Source organism: Pan troglodytes, chromosome 1, assembly GCF_028858775.2.
Source record: "Pan troglodytes isolate AG18354 chromosome 1, NHGRI_mPanTro3-v2.0_pri, whole genome shotgun sequence".
In the NCBI taxonomy this organism is placed as follows: domain Eukaryota; kingdom Metazoa; phylum Chordata; class Mammalia; order Primates; family Hominidae; genus Pan; species Pan troglodytes.
Window position 1 is genome coordinate 32872677 of NC_072398.2, and position 17467 is coordinate 32890143.

At 38.0% G+C, this 17467-nt stretch overlaps 1 protein-coding gene across 1 annotated transcript in view; it reads left to right on the forward strand.

The window, feature by feature from the left end:
• Positions 1–17467, forward strand: part of USH2A (usherin) — a 798713-nt gene that overhangs the window by 186647 nt on the left and 594599 nt on the right. The window contains exon 13 of the mRNA XM_016938662.4: positions 3522–3705. Within this exon, the coding sequence (XP_016794151.3) occupies positions 3522–3705 (184 nt within the window). The remainder of the gene's footprint in view (positions 1–3521; positions 3706–17467) is intronic.

Below are 17467 nucleotides of genomic sequence, written 5' to 3' on the forward strand. Positions count from 1 at the left end.
CCCAGGACAAGTACTGTGCTATGCAAATAACCACTGCAGGAGATAATACCAGCTGCCTTGCTAATAACTTTGAACTCTGTAGATTCTTCTCCTAGGCAAAGCCACACTATTTTACGATATGGGCGACTCTTTGCTTTAGCTGGATGATACATTTTTTTCCACTTGAGATTTGTCATGTCTAAAACCAAGGGTCAGCTAAATAATATGGGAAAATAATAAACTAGCGAGCTGATTTGGACCATGTATGTGTGAACTCTCAGCACTACATAATGCAAGGTAATGATGTTGTCCTAATGACCTTGCTTAAGAATGTGGTACAAAATCATTCATGGAATGAAATCTCAATACGATCAGTTACAATGCTACAGATATAAAGATTTGGAACATGAAGAAGAGCTAACCAAGGGGTATCAGAAATGCATTACATTAAAGTAAATTGAGGTCAGTTATAATTAAGCCACATTCAGGAGTTGATGTTTAAGTGGAAGGGAAGGGAAAAGATTGTTTTCTATAGTTGGAAGTCATAAAAGGAGGTAATGGTCTAGAATTAGGCACATTCAGGTAAGGCAAGAGGTAATCTTTAAGCAGGAAGTTACCTGAGTCATCCTAATTAGAACTGCTTAAAAATAGGACAGCTGAAATACTGGTGGGATTAACCTTTATAATCAGGCTCCTGAGAGGAGGAGGCGAATTAACCCCAAGGCAAATTCCCATGCAGTCTTTTCCTGGAAGCCCTACCTTCACTTTCAGTCTCCCTAGGTGCTTTAGCATCTTTTTAGTTCTTCTCTGCTTATACTTCTGATTTTTCTGTGACATTCTTTATTCCCCAAAACTTGGACTACCCAACTTCTGCACCAAAATGCTATCCCCTACTTGTACTTACAGGTTTATCTAATACATCATTTCTTCTAAAAATCGCCCTTAATTTTTCCAAATTCTCTGTGGCTTGGAGCTATTGCAATAAGTCTAAATTAATTCTACTTGTAAGTATCTGTGCTAATGGGTAATTTATCCAAATTGGAGAGCTGTTAGCAAATTCATGATGCCATCATCTTGGATTTAAGGGCCTAGATACCTTCACAGGAACAAAAATACAAAGAATCACAACCACAGTGGCCTTGAATTTAAATGGAAGCCTTCTGAATTTGACTTTGATCATGTGATGAATCAGGTACAAGAATATATACTAATTGTCATGGCCATGCTCTTTTTCTGGAAATGTATATATAAGGGAAATTGCTGTCAGGTGATACAAATAAACAAATAGCGTAACCCGGCTGTAAATTATGATAAAAATGATAGTATTAGTTGATTTCCTCCAACTGAATGGCACATATTTTGAGCTCTTTCTTTTCCTCTCATTGAGCACAATGTTTTCTATTTTGCTGCCCTTGAAACTTTGTAAGACAGAATGTACAGGATCTAGGGGAAGGAAAAAAACCCAATTGTTGGTAACTATAAGAAAATGGCTTGTTTTCAACAAGAGCCTGGAATGAGTTTTAGAGTATCCTAATTACTTTTTGCTGTTCCCTATATAATAGATAAGAGAATAGATTCACTTTGTGCTCATGCTCTCCTTCTTTCAATATCATTGCTATTTTATGAACTTTAAATTAGTGTCATGACAATTGTACAATTCATTTTTATTTGCTGTAACTGTATTCATTAGAATCCTTCTGTGATCCCTCTACCCCGTTGTTTCAGTAAAATTCTTTGCAGCATTTTGCACGTGCTTGTGTGTGTACCCATAGGTCCGTGCATGTGTGTATATGTATATGTACACATACATGAACACACACATCACACAACGCTAAGAACCATTTCTCCCTCATATGCCTGCTCCACATTCAACTGCCTGATAACTTTCCAATTCTGTAACAGTTAACTTCCATCTCCTGGGTCTGAAGAGATTTTAAGTAATTTGAATAAACTTTTGAATCATATTTGTATCTTTCCTTTTTCCATAAGAAAAAAAAATATGAGTTTTAGAGGTAAGCTAAAATCTCTAAATTCTGCAGGCTTTTTTTGTGTGTGTACTACTTGCAGGGCTCACAGCCTGTTTAATAATTGAACTCATTTTTATTTGTTCATCGAATGTGTTTGGAATGCCTACTATGTGCCAAGCAGTGTACTGGCTGCTAGGGAGACAATGATGAATGAAGCAGATGGGTTTTCTGCCCTTATGGAAGTTAGATTTTGGTGGAAATGAGATTGATTATAATTTTCATGAACACTTAGGAAACAAACAGGATGCTATGCATTTGTAACAGGTATACCTAGCCTGGCCTAGGGAAAGTTGCCTGAGGAAGTCACGAGACCTGACTTACATGAGTGAACTGAGCAACAGAGATAGGTCAAAATCATCCCAGCAGACAGAACGGCCCATGAAAAGGCCTTTAGGTCTCAAGAAGAGGAACAAATATGACCGCAATGGACTGAGCCGGGGGATGAGCCATGAGCTAAAGCTAGAGACGTAGCTGGGACCTGACTGTAGGATTGAAAGCTGGGTGAGAGATTTGGATTTATTTCCTAAAGGGAATAGGAAGTCATCAGGTAGTTTCAAATAGAGAAGTGAAATGTCCAAACTGCACTTTGGAAAAAGACTGCTACAAAGAATAGATTGGAACAGGACAAGAGGGATGCAATTAGAAGAGACGGCCTCTGGGACTGGGTGGTCTGGGTGTAAACCTGGGTTTTGCTATCCATTAACTCTACCATTTTAGGAAAGTGTGTTAACCTTCTCAATCTTCTGTTTTCTAATTGACAAAATAGATGTAATAATAATTCATGCATTATTTGCATTTCTGTGACAACTAAATGAGATACTCAAGATAAAGCCCCTACAGTAGCATCTAGTTTGAAGTATTAGTTATAAAAAAAGTGGTTGGTGACTTTATCTGGGAGGTGGTAGCGGGGATGAAGAGTGGAAGGTTTAAAATTGTTAGGAGGCAACATCCATAGGACTTGGTAATTAGCAAAATATAGGGGGTCAGAGAAGTGGAGGATGCAAGCTTTTGTTTTAGTAAAATACAGAATTCGTTTAATTTGAATTTCAGATAACATTTTTTAGTCTGAGCAAATGCTGCATGGGCTGCACCTTTGCTAAAAAATTTCATTATTTGTTAGAAATTCAAATGTAACTGGCTTCCTATATTTTATAAGTCTGCCCTACCAAAGGTACCTCAGTGTTCTAGGCAAAGCAACTGAATGACTGGTAATATCTGTTGGAATGGAGCTGATTAGAGGAGGTCAAGTTTTTTGTAGAAATATTGAAATATTGCGTGGTAGAGTTTAAATACATTGAATTGTAGGACCTGGGAGGCACCCAAGTCCAATGGAGATAATTTACTCAGTTTTTCTTTGGTCATAGTTGACACACTTAAGAACAGATATAACCACATTTGTATTGGGAATTAGTGCCTTGGTAGAGTATTCTGTTTTTCTGTGTAATCAATTATTATGCTTTAAATAAAAGAGTGGATAAAAAGTATATATAAAACTTTTAATTTCTTTATTTCTAGGTTTTTATATTTCTCCAGGCAATGCCACTGGCTGCCTGCCATGCTCATGCCATACAACTGGTGCAGTTAATCACACCTGTAATAGCCTGACTGGTCAGTGTGTTTGCCAAGATGCTTCCATTGCTGGGCAACGTTGTGACCAATGCAGAGACCATTACTTTGGATTTGATCCTCAGACTGGAAGGTACATCTTTATAAGCTTTAATAATTTAACTCTTTCTTTAGCAACAGTTAACTTTTTTTGGCAGTTGCAAAGCAATAACTTCTGTAAAAAGTATTTTTTTTTTTTTGCCCGGCTTGGTGGCTCACACCTGTAATCCCAGCACTTTGGGAGGCCAAGGCAAGCGGATCATCAGGTCAAGAGGTCGATATCATCCTGGCCAACACAGTGAAACCCCGTCTTTACTAAAACTACAAAAATTAGCTGGGCAAGGTGGCATGCACCTGTAGTCCCAACTACTCAGAAGTCTGAGGCAGAAGAATCGCTTGAACCGGGAGGGGTAGGTTGCAGTGAGCCGAGATTGCGCCACTGTACTCCAGCCTGGGAGACAGGGCAAGACTCTGTCTCAAAAAAAAAAAGTGTTTTTTTGTTATTGATATGTTTTTTGTTCCGTGACATCAGCATTTACTTAATATATGCTAATCTTTGAATATTTCCTAGAGTGGGTTACTATATATTGATAGATGTGGCCCATCCTAGCATCTGGGAATGTTGAATGAGATAAAATATATTTTCCCTCAAAAAGCTGAGAGTCTGGATGTGGAGAAAGACAGGAAAAGACATATCTGAAGAAGAAAATACACATACTTTCTCTCTCTCTCTCTCTGTCTCTCTGTATGTGTATATATATTATATATATAATATATATGTATGTGGGATATATGTATGTGCTTTGTTCTTCGTTGCCCTTGAATTTATTGCATATTTATTAGTTCATTGCATCTATTTATATTTTCCTTGCCTTTCTAATTTAGCTTTAAAGACTGGCAGATGAGAAACATAGCTTTGTATTCTGTGATATGATTTTTTTCAGTATGTAAAGTATATTATGAAAGTAAATCACTTTTCAAAGTTACACTCTTTTTAATATTCTACTTCATATTCTCTGGGTATCTGTGGCCGTTTGCCTTCACTCATTTGTGTTTATTGCTGTATTTTTGAAGATGTGCTATAATGCCACTTCTGTGTGTGTGTGTGTGTGTGTGTGTGTGAGAGAGAGAGAGAGAGAGAGATTATGAGCTTGTCTAAAGTTCAGGCTAAATCTATAAATTCTTTGAAGCTCCTATCCCTGAGAAGCTAGTAGTGTGTGCTGAACTCAGAAAGCATGTAATAAAACCAGTCAAATCTGTTTCTCAATATGTGTATATTTATAAATATAATTGCTAATTATTTCAGGGTTTGTGATTATCTGGGCTCTTTTAAACTCATTGCCCCCCTGCTGCCTGCCTTTTGGCTGTTCCACTCCTCATTAACGCCTCCATTAGAGGGTGGACAGGTGACAGGGTAATTACTGAAAAAGAACTTAAACTAGTTCATTTTGACTTTCTTTTAAAATTTGATGTGATTTTTAAAAACTACAAAAATCATTTAAAATTTTATTAAAATAATTTTTGTTTTCTTGACATACACACATGCATATATTTTAATCTGTGACGCTCTACTTCTATCACCGTAGAAATGTTACCTTGATGGTCTGAGACCATTGTGACTCTTTTCTACAAATGTTATTATAAATCACCTAAATGAGTATAGAAAGCACATGGTACAGTAAATAGTAAATAAAAAGCACTGTCAGGATTTTGATAGTAAAATAGGAGCCAGTTACTGCACATACTAGCTCCTAGGTGTAATTTTTTTGAAATAATATTCTACAGATTCCCCAGTTGGAACTCTTGGGCTGGTTTGTTTCACTCCTGGCCACCTCTGTCTTTTTCATAGTTCTGATCACATTTACCAGGAGAAAAATATCTTCCCCAATCCACTGTCCTCCTTGCAACACTCATTCCCATCAGTGCCATTGTGTGACATTCAATTACCCATTTTTGTTCTACTCCTCCCCTTTGTTAGTCTTCCCAGGGTTATCAGCAAAACACCTGCTCAGTGACCTAGGGATGTCTGATTGTCTCAGCTTTTTCACTTAACTTTTTTTCTTTAAGTGAGATCTGATTCCCTTCATTACACTGCTTCCTCTACCCTTCAATGTTCTTAAATTCGTGGCTGAGCCTTTTACCCCATTCTGTTCCTCTCCCATTATCTACCCATCTCACTCTCACTCCCCACCTTACTTTAGTCCAGGAACAAGAATTGCTTAAAAAGTACTGTTCCATGACCAGTCACTCTGCAGTAGGCCTGACTAGCACTGGAGCTAGATTCCCTGGGTTAGAAGGTAGATTTAAATGTTTACATAAATTGATAAGGAATAGGAAGGACCAAAGAAGTGGGTATAAGCTAAATTTTTAGAAGATACTGAAGTTACAATAAAGAAAGAATTCAGTCTAGGCACTGTGGCTAACTCCTGTAATCCCAGCACTTTGGGAGGCTAAAGTGACCAGATCCCTTGAGTCCGGGAGTTTAAGACCAGCCTGGGCAACATGGCAAAACCCCATCTCTGTAAAAAATAAAAAGTTAGCCAGGTGTAGTGGCTCTTGCCTGTAGTCCCAGCTACTTGGGAGGCTGATGTGGGAGGACTGCTTGAGACTGGAAGGTTGAGGCTGCAGTGAGTCAAGATTGTGCCACTGCACTCCAGCCTGGGCAACAGAGCGAGACCCTGTCTCAGAAAAAAAAAAAAAAAAGCAAAAAAGAGAGAGAGAAAGCAGACTTCAGACTCACAAAAAGAATGAGGGGCAGGTTGGAGTCTAGAAAATAGAGCTAAAGTATGAGAAGCTGAGTAGATTTCTAAAAATATGAACGATTCAGATTAAGTGTGGGTTTTTTTTTTTTTTTGGACAGAGTCTCACACTCTGTCACCTAGGCTGGAGTGCAGTGGTGTGATCTCGGCTCACTTCAACCTCTGCCTCCCAGGTTCAAAAGATTCTCCTGCCTCAGCCTCCTGAGTAGCTGGGATTACAGGTGCATGCCACCATGCCTGGATAATTTTTTTGTATTTTTAGTGGAGACAGGGTTTCACCATGTTGGTCAGGCTGGTCTTAGACTCCTGAACTCGTGATCCGCCCACCTCGGCCTCCCAAAGTGCTGGGATTACAGGCTTGAGCCGAGTGTGTGTTTTAAACAAAAAGATCCACAGGTTTTATATAAATGAGTTTGGATATCTTTACATATTAGTTGGCTCCTGTTATATTGATGGGGGTGGTGAGATTACCTTTTTAAAATTACAAATTGTCCTTGGAAATGGTCGCACTTTTCTTCCATCCCTGTATTAGTCCGTTTTCATGCTGCTGATAAAGACATACCTGAGACTGGGCAATTTACAAAAGAAAGAAGTTTACTGGACTTACAATTCCACATGGCTTGGGAGACCTCACAATTGTGGTGGAAGGTGAAAGACACGTCTCACATGGTGGCAGAGAGAAGAAAGCTTGTGCAGGGAAACTCCCCTTTTAAAACCATCAGATATCGTGAGACTTATTTACTCTCATGAGAACAGCAGGGGAAAGACCCTGCCCCATAATTCAATCACCTCTCACTGTGTTACTCCCACAACACATGGGAATTGTGGGGGTTACAATTCAAGATGAGATTTGGGTGGGGACACAGCCAAACCATATCAATCCCCTTCGTTCTTATCTTTCCAGTTCCAGGTTTTCCTTTTCAGAGGGATTCTATTTTTCTCCCTTTTCTAACTCCTGCCATTATTTTAAACTACTTTGACATGTACTGATGCAGTTCTTTGGCCTCTTCATTCATTTCCCACTCCAGCAACCCATTTCCATGGCTACACCCTGGATTTTGTGATCACTTATAATTTCTCTATTTCTCAAATCTTCCTAATCCCATGAATGCTATTCTATGGATATATCACATCTTTCCAATTCCAATTCACCCTGGAAGCCTCACATAACCTGCTCCTTAACTTCTCTTAATCTTTAATCCCTTAATCCCTCCTTAGTCCTCTTTTGATCAACCCCATCCCTAACTTCACTGTCTTCTACTTCTAGCCTGAGGCAAAACCTTTTTAATTATGACCCTTTTGAGTACCTGATTGTGGGCTCCCTTCTGCTGTACTGTGGGGTCAGCTCCAGAGACGATCACCCTACACCTGCCCTGATCTGTGAGCACTTGGGGAAAGATCATGTGCCTATGCTGATCTGAAGCACTACCATGTATGTACTTCTTATCAATTTACTTTCTTTCCCCCTTTAAACTCCTACCAGTCTCCTCAGTTTTAATTCCATGCTCTTGCCCTTGCAGATAATCTGGCCCTCTGCTCATAGACAAAATAAAGCCAGATATATGTATCTCCAGATTATCTTTTCTCCACCTCCAGCTTGTCTACATTGTCACATATTTTTAATTTTTTATCTAGTCTTAGAAGAAAATCCTGTGTATTTTTGCCTAAAAATAACCTGTTCCCGGTCCTTGATATGATCCCTTCCTGTTTTCCTACTCTTGTTCCTCCATTCCATGATCTTTGCTCTATCAAATCCTCCCTTTATTTTAACTCAAACATCTCTCTATAGGTAATATCATAACTGCCTACAAAAATGCTATTCATTCTACAAGCTCCTTCCTTTGATTCTGCCCTGCTTTATGAGCCCTGAAAGTTATTGTCTAATCTCTCACTCTTCATTCACTTACTAACATTTAAAAAGAGCACTATGATTCAAGAAAACATGATTTAAAAAATAAAAGATCAGATTTTTTTTCTTCTTCATTTTGTTTCTTTCTCATTCATTCTTTATTCACCATGTGTGGTACATACATGTTAGCAGAACGTACAAGTTAGCAGAACTTGCAACATGCAGACATTCAAGAACTAGTTATGTGACTATTAAATTCTCATCCAAATCAAGGAGAAGGTCTATAAAGAGATATAATAAACAAAAATGGGTTAAGGAAAAGACAGAATGAGGGAACAGGTTTCACTGGTGGGAAAAAGGGAGGGGTCAGTGGTGCTTTCCACTTGAGTCCAGTGAGAAGGTCTTATTTGATCCCTTGAAGGGTGACATGTGTCTCCTGCAGTTGGAGAGACCAGTGCATTGATATCTATCTTAGACCTGGCAAATCTAACTGAGAAGAGACAGTCTACCCAGGTTTGGATAGGTAAGCTAGAAGACAGTGCCCTGCATATCTTAGACTCCCAGAGTTCATCATGACAAGGAAGACTATGTATTTCTCATGACCGGATGAAGACCACAAGGAAGAAAGACAGGGTAAGGTTGTCTTAGTCTGTGCTCAGAGTACCACTTAGAAGACAAAGGGGCCTGTGTAGAATAAAGGACAAGATTACTGTGGACTACAGATTAATAAGCAACCAGTCGAAAAGAAAATGCATCTGACTGCACTAAAACAAAAGGCGAGAGATACCTAATGGTGAGAAAGATCAATGAAGAAGTCAGGAATGTACCACTGTCAGTGATAAGTCAGTTTTATGTATATGCAGGACCACAGACAATAGACTGCTTTGGGTGGTGCTAGTCCAAGTGAGTTTCTACCCTTCCTGCAGCCTCTACATGAGGGGGGAGGCTAACCAAGCTACCTTCTCTGATTATAGACTTGCTGCCTTTATCATGTCCTAGCTAGATGAAAGGAAGAGAAGTATGTTCTTGAAAATGTCTGTTCTTTAAATAAAGATTGGAATGTTGACTAATATACAGGATTAGACATTCTATTTTCTGAATTGAATTTGTATTTTGCAATGTAAAGTAACTGTAGGACATTCTATTGCCTGAGAAAGACCAGAAAAGCCAAGTGACTAACTCATTTTATATCCACATGGAACATGGGGGAATTAGCTCCATATTATATGTTTAAAGGGTCAGTGAAAGACAAAAGTAAAACTGATTTATGATTGCTTCTCATGACTCATGGTTTCTTAATGTGCTGGTCATTTCACTGTTCCCCTTTGTTTCTTAAAATTACCTCTTCCTTTGGTTTCCGAGCTTCTACTTCTCTTATTTGTTTTCTAACTCTTTTTTGGCTACTCCTTTTTAATATGTCCTTTCAATTTCCACAACTGTGTCCCTGATTTCAACCCCTACATACATGTTAATGGCTCTCAAACACATGATCACCTATTCAGATGCCTGCCACGCACTCTAGGCCTGTAGCCAGCTGTCTCTCTCAGTTTTACGCTTGCAAGTCCCTCGTGCATTTCATTTTTAATAGAGTCAGCACAGAACTAACCATTACTTCCTCATCTCCACCCAAATAAAAATAAGTCTCATGCCATCTCATGCTATCATCATCTTGGTGAAAAAGACGTAAAGCTTCAAATAATTATTCAAGTCCAAACTTCCCAAGTTTGAGTGGGGCTTAGATTCTTCTCCGGTTTGGCAGAATTGGCTCTGTTGTTGAGTAGAATGAGTCTACAGGCTACTGCTGGAAAGTGCTATGGAAAGCAAGAGCTACTGTATATAATGCAGCTTCTCTAAAAAGAATAGAAAGAATAAAGCTTCCCATGGCCATATGGGACCCAAGGAGATCAGCAGGATTTGTCTCTTACTAAATCAGTCGTGTGGAATGCTGGTAACTTGACTTGACCCTCCTATCCCACTGATGAATTCAGCTGTCTCTTTTCACTTCAACTTTGATAATCATTACAGAGGAAATCCTGTAGCACAGAAGGGCATGGAGAAGGATATTTTAAAATGTGACAATGAGAATTGCTTGAGTTTGGACTTTTGTTCAACATTGAAAAGAGATAAAAATGGGTTCTTTTTAATGTTTTTCCATTCCTCTTTTGAATGATACCGTTCTTGAATCTTTTTTTGACTTCTGGTTGTTATTGTATATACACCAACATTGGCTATATTGAAAATGTGTAACAATTGACTAAGATATATGGGATTCCATCAAGTATAAGAATTTTTTGTTTTTTAAAGGAAAAAATTTACATGTAGTGTAAATATATACAGATATGCCGTATAGGAAAACAGCTATGCCCTAATGTTAAAACAATTTTTTTGAAAACAAAGTAGATTCAAAATCATTTGAATCTACTTTGAAATCTAGGCACTGTGGTAGGTTATTACAAATAGAAATGTTTACATTTATAAAAATTACATTCCAATTATAACAAATGGAAATTAAAACATTAATTTTCAAAATATACAGTAGATTATAAGTATCTTATTATTATGAAAGGGGAAGATACTAGTATCATATTATTTCTTCATCAACTTGGAAAATAACCTCACTTCCTTATCTGCCTAGTTCACATATTCCTTACCTTCTTCATGCTCTATTTGTTGGATATAACAAGGTTTGCTATATTGTTTTCTCTTGGTTTATTTTCTATACAGTTTTTTGTATTCCCAAGGGCAAAATAAATAAAATAAAATAGACCTCGGCCCTAAACTACACAACCAACAACAAAAATCCAAGCAACACAACAATAACTTTTTGTGACCAAGCTGGAAAATCATTTGCCTGTTTCCATCTAAGTGGTTTATTCTTCAAAAGTTACTGACCAGAAAAAGGGGGCATGTATTTTAAAAAGCTGATCCTAGTGCAAACATTACTCCATTTACCTCTGACACATAGAGCAAACATGATTTAATCAGTATCGAAAACAATGAAGCAAAAAAAATCTGCCCACTGAAAAATCAATAATGCAAAAAAGTATATAGTGTTTGTCTAACCCAAAAACAATGAGACAAAAATGGGCCATATTTAATTCATCTCAGTTGGTAGTGGAGACCCATATTTGACACCCTGCACTTACTGGCGCTGTCCTCAAGTTGACCTGTGACTATGACTGCTCTCCCCCATATCCCCCAGGACTGCTCCAGTTCATCTGGTACCCCACAGTTTTCTTACATAACAACCACACATCACAACCCCCAAAAGTTTCTTCCCTAATGATATACCCTCTCTATATTCTATGTTAACTTGTTTTAAGCCTTAAGGAGCTAGTGGTATCACTATTTGTCCCATTTACTAGCTGACACACACTGAAGTTGTCCATAGAGTGTAGGACACCAAGGCTGGTTAGGGAGAATAAAGGCTCAGACTTCTGGAGCATAAAATACAAGGAAGTTCTTCTATGCCCAGATTATTTTTGGTTTTACTGCAAATGTTCTACATTTCAGCACTAGGTTATAGATTTGGTCCAGTAATCTTTTCACAGGCCTTTATCCGATTGATCTCAATTGGTCTTTTCTCTGAGAACCAGGTCAATGGCTTCAGATGAAAGCAGATAACTTCCTTGTCAACTGATTTCCTTTTATGGTGTGATAATGGAAAAATTAGGGAGTGTGCCTCATAGATTCCCTCTCCTCAGTGACTCTTTGTCAGACAGCTGGCTGTCATCTGGGGTGACAGGGTAAATGGGCCACAAGCCTGTCATCATCTGGCAGCCAAGGCAGGGCTTTCTCACAAGGTAGTGGCAGATTTCCAAGAAAGAAAGCAGAAGCATGCAAAGACACTTGAGGCCCGGACCGTCAGGATGTTACTTTTACCTTATTCTACTGGCCAAAGCAAGGCACGAGGCTTGACCATGTTTGGAAGTGGTGGGGAATAAACAGACTCTCCTTTTGATGAGTAGAACTAACTATACAGTTAGCTGCAAAGGACCTGCACAGAGGGAAAGGTGAAGAGTTGTGATTTTTGCAATCTCCTATGGCTGCCAAACCATATATTCTCCCTTAGTATAGATGATATATGATCCGATAAGAAGTATCAGTTTTTATATATTAGTAGCATTTATTCAATGTGATGTAATAAGAATAACATGCAATTGGACATCAGGATATCCAGGTTTCAGTTTTGTCTTTTCCACTAGACCAGATACAGTAGCTTCCTATTACTGGTGGAATAAATTATCTCAAACTCAGTGGCTTAAAACAACATGAATTTTTATTATCTTATAGTTCTGGAAATCAGAGGCTCTAAATGAGTTTCACTAGGCTAAAATCAGGCCTGTGTTTCTTATGGAGATTCTAGGAAAAAAAAAAACATTTCCTTGGTTTTCCCAGCTTTTAGAGGCAACCTACAATCTTTTTTTTTTTTTTTTTTTTTTTTTTCTGAGATGGAGTTTTGCTCTTGTTGCCCAGGCTGGAGTGCAATGGTGCAATCTCGGCTCACCACAACCTCCGCCTCCTGGGTTCAAATGATTCTCCTGCCTCAGCCTCCCGAGTAGCTGTGATTACAAGCATGCAGCACCACCCCAGCTAATTTTGTATTTTTAATAGAGACAGGGTTTCTCCATGTTGGTCAGGCTGGTTTCAAACTCCCAACCTCAGGTGATCTGCCCGCCTTGGCCTCCCAAAGTGCTGGGATTACAGGTGTGAGCCACCGCACCCATCGTACATTCTTTAGCTCATGGCTCCTTCCTTCATTTTCAAAGCCAGCAGAGCAGTGTTTCCTTGGACCTCTGCTTATGTCCTTACATGTTTTCTCTCTGGCTCTTACCCTCCTGCCTTCCTTTATAAGGACCGTAGATTACATTGGGCATTCTTGGATAATCCAGGATAATCTCCCCATCTCAAAATCCTTAACCACATCTGCAAAATTCCTTTTACCAAGTAAGGTAACATTCACAAGTTTGGAGGATTAGAACTTGGATATTGTTGGCATGGGCATAATATGACCTGCTCTACCAGAATTCAGCAATCTATAGCCTGGGGGTCAGCCACATGTTTATGTAAATAGAGTTTTATTAGAGCACAACAATGTTAATTCTTTACATATTTTCTGTGGTTGCTTTCCTGCTACAGCAGCAGAGTTGAGTTACAATAGAGCTCATATGGCCTGCAAAGCCTAAAATATTTACTATCTCATCCTTTATAGATAAAGATTGCTGACCTTGTAACTAGATTTACTGTCACCTTGGACAAATTACTTAGTCTCACTAAGCATAATAGAATCATAACTTTATAGACTGGGAAAGAACCTTAAAAGTAATTTTGGTTAAACTCTACCCTATACATTTCTCTGCGTAAATCATCTTTTCAGAATAACTGGTGAATGGCCATTCAGCTTCTGCTCCAAAACATGGAACTAAAAGGAGCTCACTGTCTCATGAAGTAGCTCATGTTTATTTCAAACAGCTGTAATTCTTCAACAAACAGAAATATATTATTTATATTGACCAAAAAGTTGCAGTCTTTTGACTTTCTTGCCTAGTCTTATTTATGCCTTCTGAGACCATAGAGAATAAGTGAAATCTCTCTTCTGTCTGTGAGCACTTTAAAAATTTGATTCTGCTATCATATCTGAAAGTTATTTAGTTATTTGCATAAATATGTGGAGTGTCAACAAAGGAGAAAGAGACACTGTTCTCAGATCAGAACCTTGCTAAGCAAGCTGCCTGGACTTAGCTGTCACTATTGCATGGATGCAAGGGAGTCACTGCCCCTGGTCCAGCTTTTATGAGTTTCTCTATTTGTGCCTGGGAAATTCACCAAAGAGGGTGGGGTTGCACACTGTTAACGTCTCCCTTTCAGATGAGGCACTCGTATTTCCTTGTTCAATAAGCCATGTAAATATGGCTTTCAGTTCACACAGTGTGGATGCCCAAGCCTCAAATCCCTCTCCTATAATTCTGATTCCATCTCCAAGAGAATTCAGATACTGTTAGTAGTCTGTAACTAAAGGGAAACTAAGAAGCTCAATGAAACCACAGCTCCACTGTTAATCGGGGAAAACCAAACTCCTCTAGAGGGCACTGTAGCACTCACCGAATTCTGTGAACTGAGAACACTGGTTTAAGAGAATCTGAACAGAGACCAGCTCTTAAAGAAAACTGTCCATTCCCTGGGAGTGAGGTTAGCCAGGGGGACAGAGTTAAGCCAATAAAAAGGGGCTCAAAAGAGCTAACTTGTTACTAGAGCTACAAACCATGTTTGGATTAATCTCCGGTGTCCTATCCTAAGTCTAAAGCTTCCCTGGTGCTTTATTCACTATTAATTCCTGTATCCGACAATATTTACTGAATCCTTACTGTGTGTTAGCCTTTGTGTTAGGGACTGATGGAAAAAAACTAAGACAAAAACAAACAAACAAAACACTCTGCCGAATTTCACCAATTTGCCTTGAAGTCTCTTTCTCTTTTGTTTATTAATAATCCTTATCTAAAATCCCTTAGCAATTGGAGATCTCTTTCTCCTTCGTTCTTTATGTTGAATGATGTCTTCATCATCCCCATTAGCAAGTTAGAAGACCGGGAGTAACTTTATACCTATCCTCCCTTCTCTTCTCAATTCGGCCTCCCATTCTACCAATTTTACTTAACATTTCTCCGGTCTATCCTGCTCATTTCCATTGCTCCTTGCCACTGCCCCGAGGTAGCATTATCTTACTTCTGCTCACCTTTCCAGGTTTATCTATCACCATTTCCCATTATGAATTTACATCCAGGAGTACTGAGCTGCTTGCAATTTCATACCCTCTTCTGCTTTTTCTTTTTTTTTCTCTATTTTTGCCCCTCCCCGACTTCCCTGGCTTATTTCTACTCATCTTTTAACGTTCAGCCCAAGCATCTCCTCCAAGACTTCTACTTAAAATTACCCTTCCCATCCCTTCTTCTGCTACCAGACTAGTTAAGTTGCCCCTTTTCTGGATCTTTAGAGTCTGGATACATCTTTATTAATGGTGTTTCCGTTTTTTCTTGCATACGAGATTGTGAGCTCCTTGAGGACCAAGGCAATTCTATAAGATTCATCTCTACATCCTTGATGTTTATTCCAGTCCTGGAACATAGCTGGCCCTCAATGAATGTTATTTATGTCAATCAATATTTAAATCAATTTGATAGTACCCATGAGCTGAGGCCCCAGAGAGAGGAGGGGTGTACAAAGAGAAATGTCAATAAATTGACCTATATATCTTGGAATATATCTCTGGGCCCCCTACAGCAGTTCTCCCTCAGATGATGAATTTTCTGACAATGATGTGCATTACTGAAACATATTCCTTTCATTAATAGTTAGGTTTCAACAGTAATAATTAGGATAACCATTTCTCTCACTGTTTCCACAACTGGAAGAAATTCCTAAGAAAGGAAGGTATATGAAATTTGTGATGTAGGAGAGAGGCCAACTTCTTTCCCATTGTAACCAGCAAATACTGAGTTATGTAAGGGTCCAAAGAGAACTATCATAGCAAAGTGCTGGCAGAGATTAGTGATGCTTTACTCCTGTTTTGTTTACCATAATGAACTGGTCAATAAACATCACAAATTGTTTATCTATATAAATCTTGACAGATTACTCTTTATGAAATCCATTTAGCAAGCGAGGTTTTCCCATAAGGGTGAAAAATGAAGATTTTAAACAGATTGCGGGAGAAGCTCTGGCTGTACCAAGAGAGTCAGTGTAATAAAGGTTTCTTTATATTAATATTACAAAAACCATTTATCCTGGCAAAATCAATATTGCAATTCATCTTAGTTTGGTGTTTCTCTTTCTAAGCTTAAAATGTCTTTTCCTTTATTATGTATAATTTTGTTTTAATAAATGTGAAATATATTTCATTTAGGAGGTACTCTTGAGGAGGGATAACTTATAAAATGACATCAAATTTGTAGCTTATTTGCAAAAGAGTCTTGGAAGTGTTTAAAATTATATTTGAGTGGCTGAGAAATGTAAAGGAATCATTTTGCTTAATCCTTAATTACAAAATTATCCCTGTGTCCTTTGGGGTAAAAACAAACTACAATTTTCAGAAAAGTCTTCGCTTGTGAACTTCATTTAGGAAAAATTCTCTCTTACTGAAGTCAAGTGATTATAACAAGTCAGATAAGTTGACTATAACAATGGCTTGGATAAGAGACTATAAAATCAAGAATAGACACATTTAATTGCTCAAAACATTGCGTGCTTTGGCTGGAAGAAAATAGAACTACATCAAGGAACGGAATTATGTTATACATTGGAAGCTATTACTCTAAATGTACTGTATGTAAAATAAGTGTGATTGTCTCATGAGTGAATGGTAATAAAAATTGAAATACTCAAGAGACACTTATTCATGAGTGGTGCAGTTACACATACATATATACACACACACACACACATACATTGAGAGAAGCTTTTCTCTTATTGTTTATGCTCACTAATATTATATTAAAAGCCTATAAACAATAGACTCTACATAATAGCCTATAAAGAAATTAAGAGCAAATCAAGTATTTTTGCATCTATAATTCCATTTTAATTATGATACATAATTTTCTTCAGCTCTAAAACTTAACCTAAACAAAACCTCTATTTGAAACGGAATTCTGATGTAATGTGTATAGATAAAAGACCTAATATAGTTGTTTGAAGGGGGAAAATGTCCTTTTATCATGACCATAAAAACAGCAAACTACAGTACAGTGGTTTTCAAGAAAAACTGTACTTTATTTATTCCCAAGGGGATATTAGTCCATAAAACAAATTTGCAGCTTATTTGGCAGTCTTAGCTTTTATCAGCCTTTTTAAGGGTGTTGAATGATTACCCAAGAGATCACACTGTAAAAATGGCAGTGGGGAAAAGTAACTCCATCCGTTCAGCATCTTTATTAGAATATATAGGTGAATCCATTTGATGTTGTTTTAAACGTACCACAAGGAGAGTACCTTTTAAATGGTGAGTGGTCTTCTTACATGTGCTGTTTTGCTTCTCTAATACCTCATGGCACCAACGTTGCTTATCCTAATTAGTGCCATTGGCATAGGCTACATGTTTGAATAATTCACTGTGAAGGAACAAGTTTTAGTTTCTATCATGGCAAAATGCCACTACTGGTATTTTTACAAGCAACTTTGGGTCCAAGAAATTTAAGTTGCACTAAAGTTATCTTACTATATTTATGTCATTAGCATCTTTTCATAAATCAGAA